Source organism: Gossypium arboreum, chromosome 4 (genome assembly GCF_025698485.1).
Source record: "Gossypium arboreum isolate Shixiya-1 chromosome 4, ASM2569848v2, whole genome shotgun sequence".
Lineage (NCBI taxonomy): Eukaryota > Viridiplantae > Streptophyta > Magnoliopsida > Malvales > Malvaceae > Gossypium > Gossypium arboreum.
This window is the reverse complement of record NC_069073.1, coordinates 41,473,856-41,488,375: the sequence shown is the minus strand read 5'-3', so window position 1 is coordinate 41,488,375 and position 14,520 is coordinate 41,473,856. Positions and strand designations below refer to the sequence as shown.

Sequence of the window (14,520 nt, the reverse complement as noted above, 5' to 3'; positions counted from 1 at the left end):
AGTGGAGGAAACGGCCTAGCACACGGGTGTGTGCCTTGGCTGTGTGCCTCAAATGAGTGATGACGTCATAAACAGAATGTCTGAGTTTTTGGACATGGGCAATGACACGGGCGTGTTTAGGCCGTGTGAGGGACACAGGTGTGTGTTTCGTAACACCCCCTAACCTAAGCCGTCACCGGAATAGGGCTACGAGGCATTACCGGACTTATACACTAACATTTATACAAAATTGAGCCATAAACTTTTACATTCCAGATCAATTCTTATTAAATTGCATCTTAAAGTCCCTAATATGGGCCTACGGGGCCCAATATATGTTTTAGAAGTGATTCAGAACTAAACTGACAACTTTAGAAATTTTTCCTTGAAGATAGGGGCACATGCCCGTGTGGCCTGGGACATGCCCGTGCGGCTTGGGACATGGCCGTGGGGCCAAGCCGTGGGCAGATCTGACTTGCACACACGGTCGTGGGAATAGCTCGTGTGACATAAACAGAGAGCCACACGGCTTGAGCACACGCCCATGTGACTTGGCCGTGTGAAAACATGATTTTTGACCATTTTCAAGCTATTTTCACAAGCTAAACACATCTAATTCATGCCCAAACATTTACTAATAGTTCTTAAATCAAATATCATTCATTATGCCATTCAAACTTAGCAAATATTCATTCATTCACTCCAATACCTCTTAAGAATTATGTACCATAATTCATATCAAAATTATACAACATTATCATACTAGTCAAACTCATGTAAGTTTAACTTCCAAAATATGCATATTTCATACCATGCTTCAACAACTTTCATGTTTATACATTAGCATGTACAAAATAACACCTTAACAACCTAGGTACATGCCATTTTACCAAAAGAAAAGTATTCACCACTTTGAGTCCGGGATTGGCTTGGATGTTAAGTCCTTAACTTTTTTTCGTACCTAATCCTGCGCACGGAAAACAAACCGTACGCTGAGTATACACTTAGTGGTATTTCTATAAACTAATAATTAAACAATAATAAGCTATGTATATACATTGTAACTTAAACTTTTTACTTTCATAATCTTAATAACTTCATCACTTACCTTTAACTTATAGCTCTTAGATGTAATTAAACAATTCTTTATATACATTTCATATCATTCAATATCTTTCAACAATTTATATAACAGTCACAGTCACATAATCAATAGTAGCCAGTCTTTAATACTTTCATATACCCCTATTAACATAACTCAGACCTGGACGGATACATGGATCTAACCCACACACCAGGATATCATACAATGTTTCATCGGCCGAAATCAGAATACACCGTAAGGTAACAGTAACAATAACAGTAATAGTCATAGTCAGGTACAAAGTACCTCTTCAGAATGAATCCGGAATAGTCACAGTAGTCGACACATATAGTGTTTCATCGACACACAGTCAGAATATCCCTGAACACTTCCAATCCTGTGGCATGCCAATTATATCCGACTAGCCCGACACTGTTAATAGGGTATTTGAATCATTTCATTTTGAAACAAAAATAGTAACAATTTCTATCACATTATTTATCATACATACTAACCATATAAAAACAACAATTACAATTACTGAGTTATTAAGCATAGTTTGTAGAAATACAAACCGAAATTCTCGAGTTTATTCGATATCCTCGTTCACTTTTTCCTTCCCCTTTTTCGATGACGTTTCCAGGGCTATGTTGGCTACATAAAATTTAACATTTAAAATTATCAATGCAAGTTATTTAATAACACATTCTTTTATTTCTATGTAACTTTTACTATATTTCCAATTAAGTCCTTCCACCATAACCATTCTTTTTCTTCAAATAACCTTATAGTTTTCATTTTATACCTACTTTAAACAAGTTTCAACTCTTAATATTCAATATAAAACATCAATTCTACAATTTAAACAATCTAATCCCTATTATAACAAAACTTATATCTATCTTTACAAATCAATCATTTTCTTACTTTTAACTTGAATTTCTATTAATTAAACCAATAATTCATCAATTCATACAACTTAATCAACATCTAAAAATTCATTAACTTTCTAAATTTCAACATAACTCAAATAATATTTCTTCCGAGGATTCCATAGACACTAAAATTACAAGAAAAGGGACTAAATTGACTTACCACTTGAACTTCAAACATCAAAACCCTATTTTTCCTTTCTTTTCCTTTCTCTTTTTCTTTCTTTCTTTCCCTGCTCTGTTTCATCCCTTTCTCCTTTCTTTTTCTTTATGTTTTATTTCTTTTATTTTCTTTATTCTTTTATTATTATAACATATATATTATTATATTATTAAATTATTATAATTATTATTTCTTATTTAATAAGTAAATTCATATTTATACATACATTTGTACCAATTAAAATAATACAAATGTATTCATACATACCACACACTTGTCTCTTAAGGCTTATTTGCTAATTTAGTCCCTTGACTTTTCTATAGTTTATAATTAAACTTTTACCCTTTATTCAATCTAGTCCTTTCACTAACTTATCCTTAATTCAAGCTTCGTAAATATTTCTAATAAATATTTACGAATTCATTTTGCGAAAATTATGACCCGAAAATTCAATTTTTTGATGACCTTAAAATTTGGGTCGTTACATGCTTGGCCATGTAAAAACCCCTGTAGGTTCGAAATGGAAAATAAATCCAAAGAATTCAATACGGGTGAAACACACGGGCATGTCCCTAAGCACACGGGCATGTGCTTTGCCTCCACATGGGCATGTGAGGCATAACCCTAGTAATTTTACTAAAATTTTCTGTAGGTCTCGGTTTAGTCCCGGATCACTTTTAATGTATGTATGTTTTGGGCCTTGTAGGTCCATAATCGGGACACTATGATGTTATTGGATTAGTTTTAAAATAGAATGAATTTTATAACCCTTATCTTTTGAAAATATCCGAGTATGTGTCTGGTAACGCCTCGTACCATGTCCCGGTCTTGGGTACGGGTAATGTAATAGCCTGATTTAGGGCCTAGTCAGAATAGTGGTCTCAGGACCACAAGTCCAAAGTCAGAGAAATTATTTTATTATTATTTTGATATTATAGCATGTTTTTAAGAGTGCATGAAAAATTTGGTGAAGTAATTTTAGCGTTTGTGAGCTTAATTGCGAAAAAGGACTAAATCGCATAAAGTGCAAAAGTCCGAATTTGATAGCTAAAAGTGTCATATAGATAGAGAATAAAATTTGGGGGTCTTTAAAGGGCAATTAGACCCTTTCAAAAGAGCTTGGCCGACCATGAGATAAAGAAGAGTAAATGGTCAAAATGTTAGGTAAGTGATGACATATTAGGTGATAAAATAATACCTTAAGTGCCTAGCCTTCATCTTTTTTACCTATTCTTTCTTCTTAACCGAAAATATCAGCCAAGAGAAGAGTTTTGAAAGCTTGAAAGCTTCAGCAACTTTAAGCCTTCACAAGTAAGTGATTTTAATGGCTTTCCTTGAATATTTTTGTACTTTTGAGACCCTTGAAGCATGAGCTTTCAAATAAGGGTACTATTTTGCAAAATGATCAAGAGTGTAGGGTTTTCCCATGAAAGGATTTGTAACGTTGCTGAGTTTTTATGGAAGAAAATAAGTCTTGGGTGTGTTATGAACAACTTTTGTGAATGGTGTTAGCATGAAAACACCTAAAATGACCATTTTGCATAAGTTGTAAAATAGATGTTAAATATGTGAAATAGTGGGAATTTGGAGTTGCTATAAGAGTAATAAGGGTTCAACTAAGCTTAAGATGCTGCAGAGGTGCACCAAGAGATGCTGCAGTAAGGTCTGAGGGCAAAGCGCCTACAACGACTTACGCTATTCGTGCCCGCGAAAAGGAAGAATCCCCGATGTGATCACGGGTACCTTTTCTATTCATGAAATATCTGTTGTTGCTTTAATTGACCTAGGGTCTACCCACTCTTATATTTTTATGGAATTAATATCCTGTATGAACATGTTTGTAGAGCCCACAACATTTGTGATAAAAGTGTCCAACCCCTTGGGTAGATATGTGCTAGTAGACCAAGTGTGTAGAAAGTGTCCTTTAACAATTAGGGGTCATTGATTTTCGGCCAACTTGATGTTGTTGTCATTTAATGAATTCGATGTAATCCTTGGGATGGATTGGTTGACTTCTCATAGTGTTGTAGTGGACTGTGGGAGAAAAGTTATTGACCTGAAATATGAAGATGGGAATATTCTTCGAGTTGGCCAGATGAATCAAATAATTTGCCCATGATAATATCGTCGTTGATTGCTGAGAAATATTTGAGGAAAGGATATGAGGCTTATCTCGCTTTTGTGCTAAATATTCAAGTGTCTTAATCGAAGGTAGGATCGGTACCAGTGGTTTGTGAGTTTATGGATGTGTTTCCGGAAGAATTACCTGGACTACCTCTAGTGAGGGAAGTCAAGTTTAGAATTGAGTTGGTACCGGGCACGGCACCCATTTCTATTGCTCCGTATAGGATGGATCCAATCAAATTAAAGGAGTTAAAGGCTCAGCTTCAAGAATTGACGGATAAAGGTTTCGCGAGACCTAGTTTTTCACCGTGGGGCGCACTAGTGTTATTTGTGAAGAAGAAAGATGGTTCGATGAGGCTATGTATTGACTACTGCCAACTGAACAAGGTGACAATAAAGAATAAGTATCCTCTACCAAGGATCGATGATTTATTTGATCAATTGAAGGGAGCCACGGTGTTCTCCAACAGAGTTTCAAGCAATTAAAGGCTTTGTTGACCGAAGCCCCAATGTTAGTGCAATTGGAGTCAAGAAAGGAATTTGTGATATATAGCGACGCCTCATTGAATGGTTTGGGGAGTGTGCTTATGCAAGAAGGCAAGGTTATAGCCTATGCCTCAAGACAGCTAAAGCCACATGAGAAAAATTACCCGACACACGATTTAGAGTTGGCTGCCATCGTGTTCGCATTGAAGATTTGGAGGCACCATTTGTATGGAAAGAAATACCGAGTATTCATTGATCACAAGAGTCTTAAGTACTTGATGACTCAAAAGGAGTTAAATTTGAGGCAACGATGATGGTTAGAGTGAATAAAGGATTATGAGTTGATTATCTACTACCATCCGGGAAAGGCGAATGTAGTCGCCGATGCTTTAAGTAGAAAGGCATTGTTCACTTTAAGAGCCATGAATACTTAGTTGTCTATGTTTAGCGATGGTTCGATCCTAGCAAAGTTGAGAGCTAGATCGACATTTCTACAAGAGGTTCGTGAAGCTCAGGAAGGTGATAAGGAGTTGCAAGCTAAGATGGCTTAGTGTGAGACGGAAAGTAAATTCGAGTTTCGTGTTGGTGTCGATAGGTGTTTGATGTTCAAAGATAGAATTTGTGTACCCAAGAACAACGAGTTGATCCAAAAGATTTTAGATGAGGGACATAGCGAGTGTTTGTCCATCCACCCGGGTAGTGTGAAAATGTACAACGACCTGAAGAAAATGTATTGGTAGTCGGGGATGAAAAGATATTTCAGAGTTCGTTTCCAGGTGTCTTGTTTGTCAGCAAGTGAAGGCTGAACACCAAGTATCTTCGGGTCTACTTCAGTCCATCATGGTCCCCGAGTGGAAGTGGGATCGGATCACTATGGATTTTGTGACGGGTTTGCTGATAACTCCAAAGAAAAATGATGTTGTTTGGGTTGTTGTGGATAGGCTAACAAAGTCGACACATTTTATACCAGTGCATACCGACTACTCCCTTGAGAGATTGGCTGAATTGTATGTTTCTGAGATTGTGAGACTACACGAGGTGCCCTTGTCGATTGTTTCAGATAGGGAATCAAGATTTACCTCGAGGTTGTGGAAAAAATTACAAGAGGCATTGGGAACAAAGTTGAGTTTTAGCACGGCGTTTCAACCGCAAACCGACGATATGTCAGAAAAAGTGATTCAGATTTTAGAAGACATGTCACGGTGTTGTGTTCTTAAGTTTCAAGGTAGTTGGGAAAGGTACTTTCCATTAGTTGAATTCACCTACAACAACAGTTATCAGATAAGTTTGAAAATGGTGCCTTATGAGGCTTTGTTTGGGCGAAAGTGTCGAATGCCCTTATATTGGACTGAGCTCAGGGAGAGTCAGATTCAGCGGGTCAATTTAATCAAATATACCGAGAGAAAGTTAAAGTGGTTTGTGACTGCTTAAAGGCCGCCTCAGATAGATAGAAATCCTATGCAGATTTGTAACGAAAGGAAATTGAGTTTCAAGTCAGCGATAAGGTATCTTTGAAAGTATCCCCGTGGAGGAAAGTCTTCAGATTTGGTAGAAGAGGCAAGTTGAGTCCTCGTTTCAATGGACCTTATGTGGTTATCGAGACAGTAGGACTGGTTGCCTATCAATTGGCTTTGCCACCAGAGTTGGAAAAGATTCACGACGTATTTCATGTGTCCATGCTACACTGATATAGATCAGACCCTTCACATGTGATTGCGCCAACAGAGGTTGAGATTCTTCCGAACATGACTTATGGCGAATAGCCAGTCAAGATATTGGCTCGGGAAGTCAAACAATTAAGAATTAATAGTATTGCACTCGTGAAAGTTTTGTGGCATAGACATGGAGTCGAGGAAGCCACATGAGAACCCGAGGAGACTATGAGAGATCAATACCCAAACTTATTCGCCGATAAGATTTTTAGGGACGAAAATCCTTAAGGGGGAGAAATGTACAGCCCGATTTAGGACCTAGTCAGAATAGTGGTCTCAAGACCACAAATCTGAAGTTAGAGAAATTATTTTATTATTATTTTGATATTATAGCATGTTTTTAAGAGTGCATGAAAAATTTGGTGAAGTAATTTTAGCGTTTGTGAGCTTAATTGCGAAAAAGGACTTAATCGTATAAAGTACAAAAGTCCTAATTTGATAGCTAAAAGTGTCATATAGCTAGAGAATAAAATTTGGGGGTCTTTAAAGGACGACCCTTTTAAAAGAGCTTGGTTTGCCATGAGACAAAGAAGAGTAAATGGTCAAAATGTTAGGTAAGTGATGACATATTAGGTGATAAAATAATACCCTAAGTTCCTAGCCTTCATCTTTTTCACCTATTCTTTCTTCTTAACCGAAAATATCAGCCAAGAGAAGAGTTTTGAAGGCTTGAAAATTTCAGCAACTTTAAGCCTTCACAAGTACGTGATTTTAATGGCTTTTCTTGAATATTTTTGTATTTTTGAGACCCTTGAAGCATGAGTTTTCAAATGAGGGACTATTTTGCATAAGTTGTAAAATAAATGTTAAATATGTGAAATAGTGGGAAGGTTGAGTTGTTATAAGAGTAATAAGGATTCAACTAAGCTTAAGATATGAAGAAATTCGATAAAAATTGATTTTCAGACCTAGGGGTAAAATGGTCATTTTGTTAAAGTCTTGGGGCAAAATGGTTATTTTACCAAAGATATGAACTTTTGATTTCTTATTTTTATTTAGTGATTAAATAAGTGCATTTTGGTATTATAGATCAAGAAATACCGAATCTGAACCTAGACCGGGGAAAAGCCAAACAAATTGACTAAATCGACTAGTCGTCACATTTTGTAATCCGAAGTAAGTTGTATGTAAATAGTACAACTACATTAATAGTATATGTATTTAAATTGCATTGAAAATTATTATAGCATAAATTACTTGATTGTGGAAATGAAAAAATGCAATGAGAATAGAGATAGTAGAATTCTCGATTGAACCTTAGGAAATAAATCGGATATTCATGCCATGACATTTGGGTCACTTGTGTGAGCTAGTGTAAGACATGTCTTGGACATGCATAAGCCATATTATGAGAGCCAGTGTAAGACCATGTTTGGGACATGGCATCGACATTGTGACGAGTGCTAGTGTAAGACATGTCTGGGACATGCATCAGCTACGAGATGTGTCAGTGTAAGACCATGTTTGGGACATGGCATTGGCACCTTATCCCATGTTTTAGGCTTAATGAATATCTGATAGTGTTCCAAATGGTTCAACAGTGAAAGTTATGATTTCAAGTTAACAAGGAAAGTATAACCGTGTTGTGAGTGGTACAGGTACCTGTTTGGTATATATAGAATATGAGCCCATTTTATGGTATACGATGTGTACTAAATATTGGTGAGTAAGTCTTGCTTATGCGCACTTGTATGTTATGAGCTTGTTGATGAATGGTAAAAATATGTTGTATATTCATTTACGTGCAACTTACTAAGTTTTATGCTTACTCCCTCTCCTTTTTCATTTTCTTATAGCGCCACCTATCTAGCTCAAGGATCAACGTATCGATCACACTATCAATCGAAGCATTCGGTATAGTTTGATTTATATTTTTGAATATGGCATGTATAGAGAATTAGGCTTGTGTTTTGGGTTATTATTAATTTGGCCAAATGTGTTGGCTTGGGATAAATCTCTCATTTTGTACTAAGCCTCGAATTATGGATAATATCCATTTTGATTTATATACAAGGATGTTATCTTCATAGATGAGTAAAATGCACATGAAATGTTGTTTATTGTGGCTGATTTGGTTGCATGAGATAGCCTTGTATTAGTTTTGGTTGCTAATGTGTAGGTTGTGTAAGTGAGGGTGGCAAAGAGGCTTGGTAAATAGCCTCATATTGTCCATACAGGTAGACACACGGGCGTGTGTCTAGGCCGTATATGATACACGGTCTGCCCCATGGGCGTGTGGTCTGGCCGTGTGTCCCCTGCACATTAAAATTTCAAGTCAGTATGTATAGTGATAAACACACGGGTAGAGACACAGCCTTGTGTCTCAGCCATGTGATGGACACGGCCTAGCACACGGCCGTGTGCCTTGGTTGTGTGACATTTTAGGGATGCTGACGTCAGAAATAGAATGTCTATGTTTTTACACACGGGATAAGACATGGGCGTGTCACGGTCATGTGAAGAACACAGGTTAGAGACACGAGCGTGTGCCAGGCCATGTGAAAACCCTGTAGGTATGCAATTAAAATTATTTCCACATGGGTGGAGGACACAAGCGTGTCCCTTCATTGCTTAGGCCGTGTGAGCCACACAGGCCAACAGCATGACCATGTCGAATTGGTCAAACGGGTGTGTTGCCCCTCCCACAAGGGCGTGTGCCCTTGTATCTAGCTATATTTTTTAGACTTTGTGGGAAGATCCAAATAATTCTTGAATGGGTTTAAATGACGGATGGAACCTCGTAGGCTTTTGTTATGAAGTTCTTGATAAAGAATCAATTTTTTTTTAAATTTGACTAAATTTTGATGGCTAAGAAACGTGTGTTTGTATGTGACTGAGTTAGGTAACACCTCGTATTCTGTCCCAGTGTAGGGTACGGGTGTGGGGTGTTACAGGTAAGGGTGTTACATTTAGTGGTATCAGAGTTACAATTTAGCCGATTCTCGGACTAACGTAGCATGTATTAAATATAGCTATAGATGACAAGTTATGATAGTGTGACATCTCCTAACCATTTTTAATTGTATTTGAATATAGTAAATGTCTTCCAATCAAGCCCAAGACGAGTCCGAGAGAGCCGAGAGACATGCTCTAGCTTTCGTACTACGAGCTATCTTTAGTAGTATCAAAAGCCCGAGAAGAGTGTAATAGCCTGATTTAGGGCCTAGTCAGAATAGTAGTTTCGGGACCATGAACCCGAAGTTAGAGAAATTATTTTATTATTATTTTAATGTTATAGCATGTTTTTAAGAATGCATGAAAATTTGGTAAAGAAATTTTAGCGTTTGTGAGCCCAATTGTGAAAAAGGACTAAATTGCATAATGTGAAAAAGTCTTGAATTGATAGATAAAGGTGTTAAATAGTTAGAGAACTAAAATTAGGGGCCTTTAAAAGGCAAATAGACCCTTGGAAGATGGTGTGGCTGGCCATAGGATCATGAGGAGACAAAATTGTCAAAATTAGGTTAGTTTTGGTCACCAATTTTGACTATTTTTAATCTTAAAATAAAATAAAGGCCATATCCTCTTTATTTTTCTTCTTCACTGATTTTTACCAGCCACAGAAGGGTTTTGAAGCTTGGAAATTTGCAGCAACTTATCATCTCTACAAGTAAGTGATTTTCATATCTTTTGTTGAAGATTTTTACATTTTTGAGACCTTTGAAGCATAAGCTTTCAAATGAGGGTACTATTTTGCAAAGCGGTTGAAAGTCTAGGGTTTTGCCATTAGAGTATTTAGGGTGTTTTCTGAAATTTTATGGAAGAATATGAAGCTTGGTGGTGTGATAAACAACTTTGGTAAAAGGATTTTCATGAAAATACCTAAAAAGGACTAGTTCTCATAAGTTGTAAAATAGATGATAAATGTGTGATATAGTGGGAATTTGGAGTTGCTATAAGAGTAAAAAGGGTTCAGCTAGGCTTAAGATGCAAAGAAATTTGATAAAAATCAATTTTTGAGCCTAGGGGTAAAATGGTCATTTTGTTAAAGTATAAGGGCAAAATGATCATTTTACCAAAAATGTGAATTTTTTATTGCTTAATCCTATTTAGTGACTAAATAAGTATATTTTGCTATTATAGATCAAGAATTACCAAGTCCGAACCTAGACCGGAGGAAAGCCAAACAAATTGACTAAACCATCTAGCCGCTACATTTTGAAATTCGAGGTAAGTTGTATGTAAATAATATTACTAAATTACTAATGTATGTATTAAATTGTACTTGAATTTAATATAACACGAATTGTTTGATTGTGGAATTGAGAAAGTATGATGATAATAGAGATAGTAGAGTTCCCGTTCGAACCTAGGAAATATGTCAGATATTCATGCCATGACATATGGGTTATTGTGGGATAGTGTAAGACATGTCTGGGACATGCATCAGCCACATTATGAGAGCTAATGTAAGACCATGTCTGGGACATGGCATCGGTATCGAGACGAGTGCTAGTGTAAGACATGTCTAGTGTCATGGGTTGCGAAGGGAAACTTGCAACCATGATGGACTTGTACGATTTATCGCTTTTTAGGAAGGTCATTTGGCCCAATCAGACCGGCCTGCTGCTTGAAGAGATTAAAGGCCCATCTACAAGTTAGACAAATATGGAAACATGATCTTTTAAGATATTATTTTATATTCTTAAAGATTTGGTGGTAGGTGGCCTTTAATCTTAGCCATTGATATACTTGATTTTGTACCGTTGGATGTGGAGAGGCTCAACTATAAATAAGAGACCTCTTCCTCATTGTAAATCACTTGAGTTTTGAGAAATAAGAAATCTTGAGAGCATTCACTCAAATCTCTCTCTCTCTTGTGTTCTTATTTTCTTTGGCTTGTTCTTGTCTCGTTCTTCTTTCATATTGTTTGGCCTCGAGTTGCCTTCGCTGAGTTGTGTTTTGGGAAGAATTCGCTGAATCCTTCTTTTGTGGAAGTTAAGTGACTTAGGCGTTTTGGAGTAAGAACGCCTAAGGCCGCACGGATTGTGAGGCAAGAATCCTAAGTCCGTGATAGTTGGTATCGAGCTAGCGTCGGAGGCACCGCTGGACGATGTCGAAAGAAGCTACGAGAATATTGATGGAATGGAGACTCGTGGGAGGGCTAGGAAAGCTAGCCGCTCAAGGGACATACTTGTCGGCTTTGGAAGATCGAGTTGTCACTCTTGAAGCATCCATGGGGGATGTCAAGGAGAGGGTTGATGATATCGATGATAAAGTCCATGATGGGTTGCAGTCTATGCAAGAGCAACTCAAAGAGTATGTATTGGACAACATTGAGAAGATGACGAGTAGGGATGATGCCATCGAGACTATGATGGTTGATAAGACTGATGCCATGGAGGCTATGTTGACGGCCTTGAAAGAGGAGATTGCGGAGCTCAAGGGTGAACTCACAATCTACAAGGCTGCTTTGGGCAATGGAGGGTTGGTCTTTGTCACACCCAAGCCTAGCGTAGATGTTCCCAAGCCAAAGGAGTTTAAGGGAACAAGGTCCGCAAGAGAAGTGGACAATTTCTGTGGGAGTCGAGCAATACTTTCGTGCCAAGGGCATTGCTTGATGATGCTACTAAGGTAATTATCGCTGCTATGTATCTTATTGACATTGCCTTATTGTGGTGGCGTCGAGGTCCACCGATGTGAGACGCGGGGGACGAAATTGAACTTGGAAGGAGTTTCAATATGAGTTTAAAGCGCAGCTTTACCTCGAGTATGCCGAGGATGAAGCTCGAGCAAAGTTGCGACGACTTTCGCAACAAGGCACCGTGAGGGAGTATGTGCAGGAGTTTAGCGAACTCATGCTTCAAATTTCGATATGGGTGAGAAAGAGGCATTCTTTTCCTTCATGGATGGGTTGAAACCATGGGCGAAGCAAGAGTTGCAACGCCGAGGAGTTCAAGAACTTACCAAGGCCATGTCAGAAGCAGTAATCGTTGGCTGAATTTGGTGGGAAGAAAGACAGCATGAGTCTTTTAAGCCCAAGTCCCACCAAGGGGAATAGTGGGGAGACAAAGAAAGGCCCCCTAGAAATGACGACGGCAAGAAGCCTTGGGACAAAAGAAAGAGTGGGCCTATAAGGTGCTTTCATTGTGATGGACCACACATGATTAAGGATTGTCCAAAGAAGGCGGCGCTCTCCGCTGTGGAAGCAAAAGCGGAGTCCGATGAGGAGGATAACAATCTTGGTTCAATACTAGGGGGTGTTGAAGACAAGATGTGTCATGGGCTGATGTTTGCGAAAATCATGGTAGCTGGCAAAAAGTTGAATGCACTTGTCGACACAGGTGCGTCTGATTTATTCATGTCCGAAGGGGCTGCGCATAAACTTGGCCTCAAGATTGAAAATGAGCCGGGTCGAATTAAGACGGTAAATTCGGAAAGTGTTCCAATCAAGGGGGTTGCAAAGGGAGTAAAACTTCAATTCGGCGATTGGACTGGTACGGCACCCATCAAGGTAATACCACTTGATGACTATGATTTTGTAGTTGGATTGAGTTTTCTTGATCAAGTTAATGCGATGATCTTTCCTTCTGGTAATTTCATGGTGATTTCGGATTCGAACCATCAATGTATGGTGAGATTGACAAGAAAGGGGAGCCTGGAAGAGAAAACATTGTCCGCAATCCAATTTGCTAAGGGAGTACGTAGAGATGAAGTCTCCTACTTAGCCACCTTGAAGATTGAGGAAACCGGCAAGACCGTGGGTGAGATCCCTAAGGAAGTGGGCCAAGTATTACAATCCTTTCGAGACGTGATGCCTACAAAGTTGCCAAAGAATTTGCCACCCAAGAGGGAGGTGGATCATAAGATCGAATTGGTGTCCAATATGGTGCCGCCAGCTAGGGCCCCATACCGTATGTCCCCACCGGAATTGGAGGAATTACGTAAATGTTAAAGGAGCTTTTAGATGCGGATTTATTAGGCCATCTAAATCTCCGTATGGCGACCGGTGCTATTTCAAAAGAAACATGATGGGTCATTACGGATGTGTATTGATTATCTGCCTTAAACAAGATCATCGTGAGGAATAGGTACCCTATTCCCTCATTGCGCACTTGTTCGACCAGCTTGGTAGTGCGAGATGGTTTTCCAAGTTAGACTTGAGATCGGGTACCATCAAGTTCGGATAGTCAAGGAGACGAGCCAAGACGCCTTGTGTGACACGGTATGGCTCATATGAGTTTTTAGTGATGCCATTCGGACTCACGAATGCCCCACTACATTCTCGCACCTTGATGAATAAGGTACTTCAACCTTTCCTTGATCGCTTCGTGGTTGTTTACCTTGACGATATTGTGGTGTACAAGAAATCACTCGATGAACATGTGGAACATTTGAGGAGGTGTTCCAAACTTTGAGGGAAAATGAGTTGTTCGTCAAAGAGGAGAAATGTACTTTTGCTCAACGAGAGGTGCCATTTTTAGGCCATATTGTGGAGGTGGCATGATCCGGATGGATGAAAACAAGGTTCGAGCCATTGCCGAATGGGAGGCTCCAACCAAGGTGACAGAGTTGAGATCTTTTCTTGGGTTGACAAACTACTATAGACGCTTTATCGAAGGCTACTCTAGAATTACCGCACCCTTGACGGATATGTTGAAAAAGGGTAAGGTATGGGATTGGAACCCACAGTGTGAGAGGGCCTTCAATCAATTGAAGCAAGTAATGACAAGTGAGCCCGTACTTGCATTACCAGATTATTCGAAGCCTTATGAAGTACGCACAGATGCGTTAGATTATGCCATTGGGGGGGTACTAATGCAAGAGGGTCATCCCATTGCTTTCGAAAGTCGAAAGCTTAATGAGACAGAGCGGAGATATATAGTCCAAGAGAAGGAAATGACCGCCGTGGTACATTGTTTGCGCACATGGAGGCATTACTTACTGGGTTCTAGGTTCGTGGTCCTTACCGATAATGTTGCCAACAGTTATTTTCTAACCCAGAAAAAGTTGTCTCCCAAACAGGCTCGTAAGCGTGTTTTTCTAGCGGAGTTCGATTTCACAATGGAATACAAGCCAGAAGTGCCAACATGGTGGCTG

At 38.8% G+C, this 14,520-nt stretch overlaps 1 protein-coding gene across 1 annotated transcript; it reads left to right on the top strand.

Annotated features, from left to right (window-relative positions):
• Nucleotides 1–12,583: 12,583 nt before the first annotated feature.
• LOC128291573 (uncharacterized) lies at nucleotides 12,584–13,375 on the top strand. The gene has a single exon (XM_053026755.1). The coding sequence runs from the start codon at nucleotides 12,584–12,586 to the stop codon at nucleotides 13,373–13,375; it is 792 nt and encodes a 263-aa protein (XP_052882715.1).
• Nucleotides 13,376–14,520: the final 1,145 nt, after the last annotated feature.

What these genes read in the sequence shown, in the direction of transcription:
- LOC128291573 (XM_053026755.1), top strand. Translation starts at nt 12,584, where the DNA reads ATGATTAAGGATTGTCCAAAGAAGGCGGCGCTCTCCGCTGTGGAAGCA.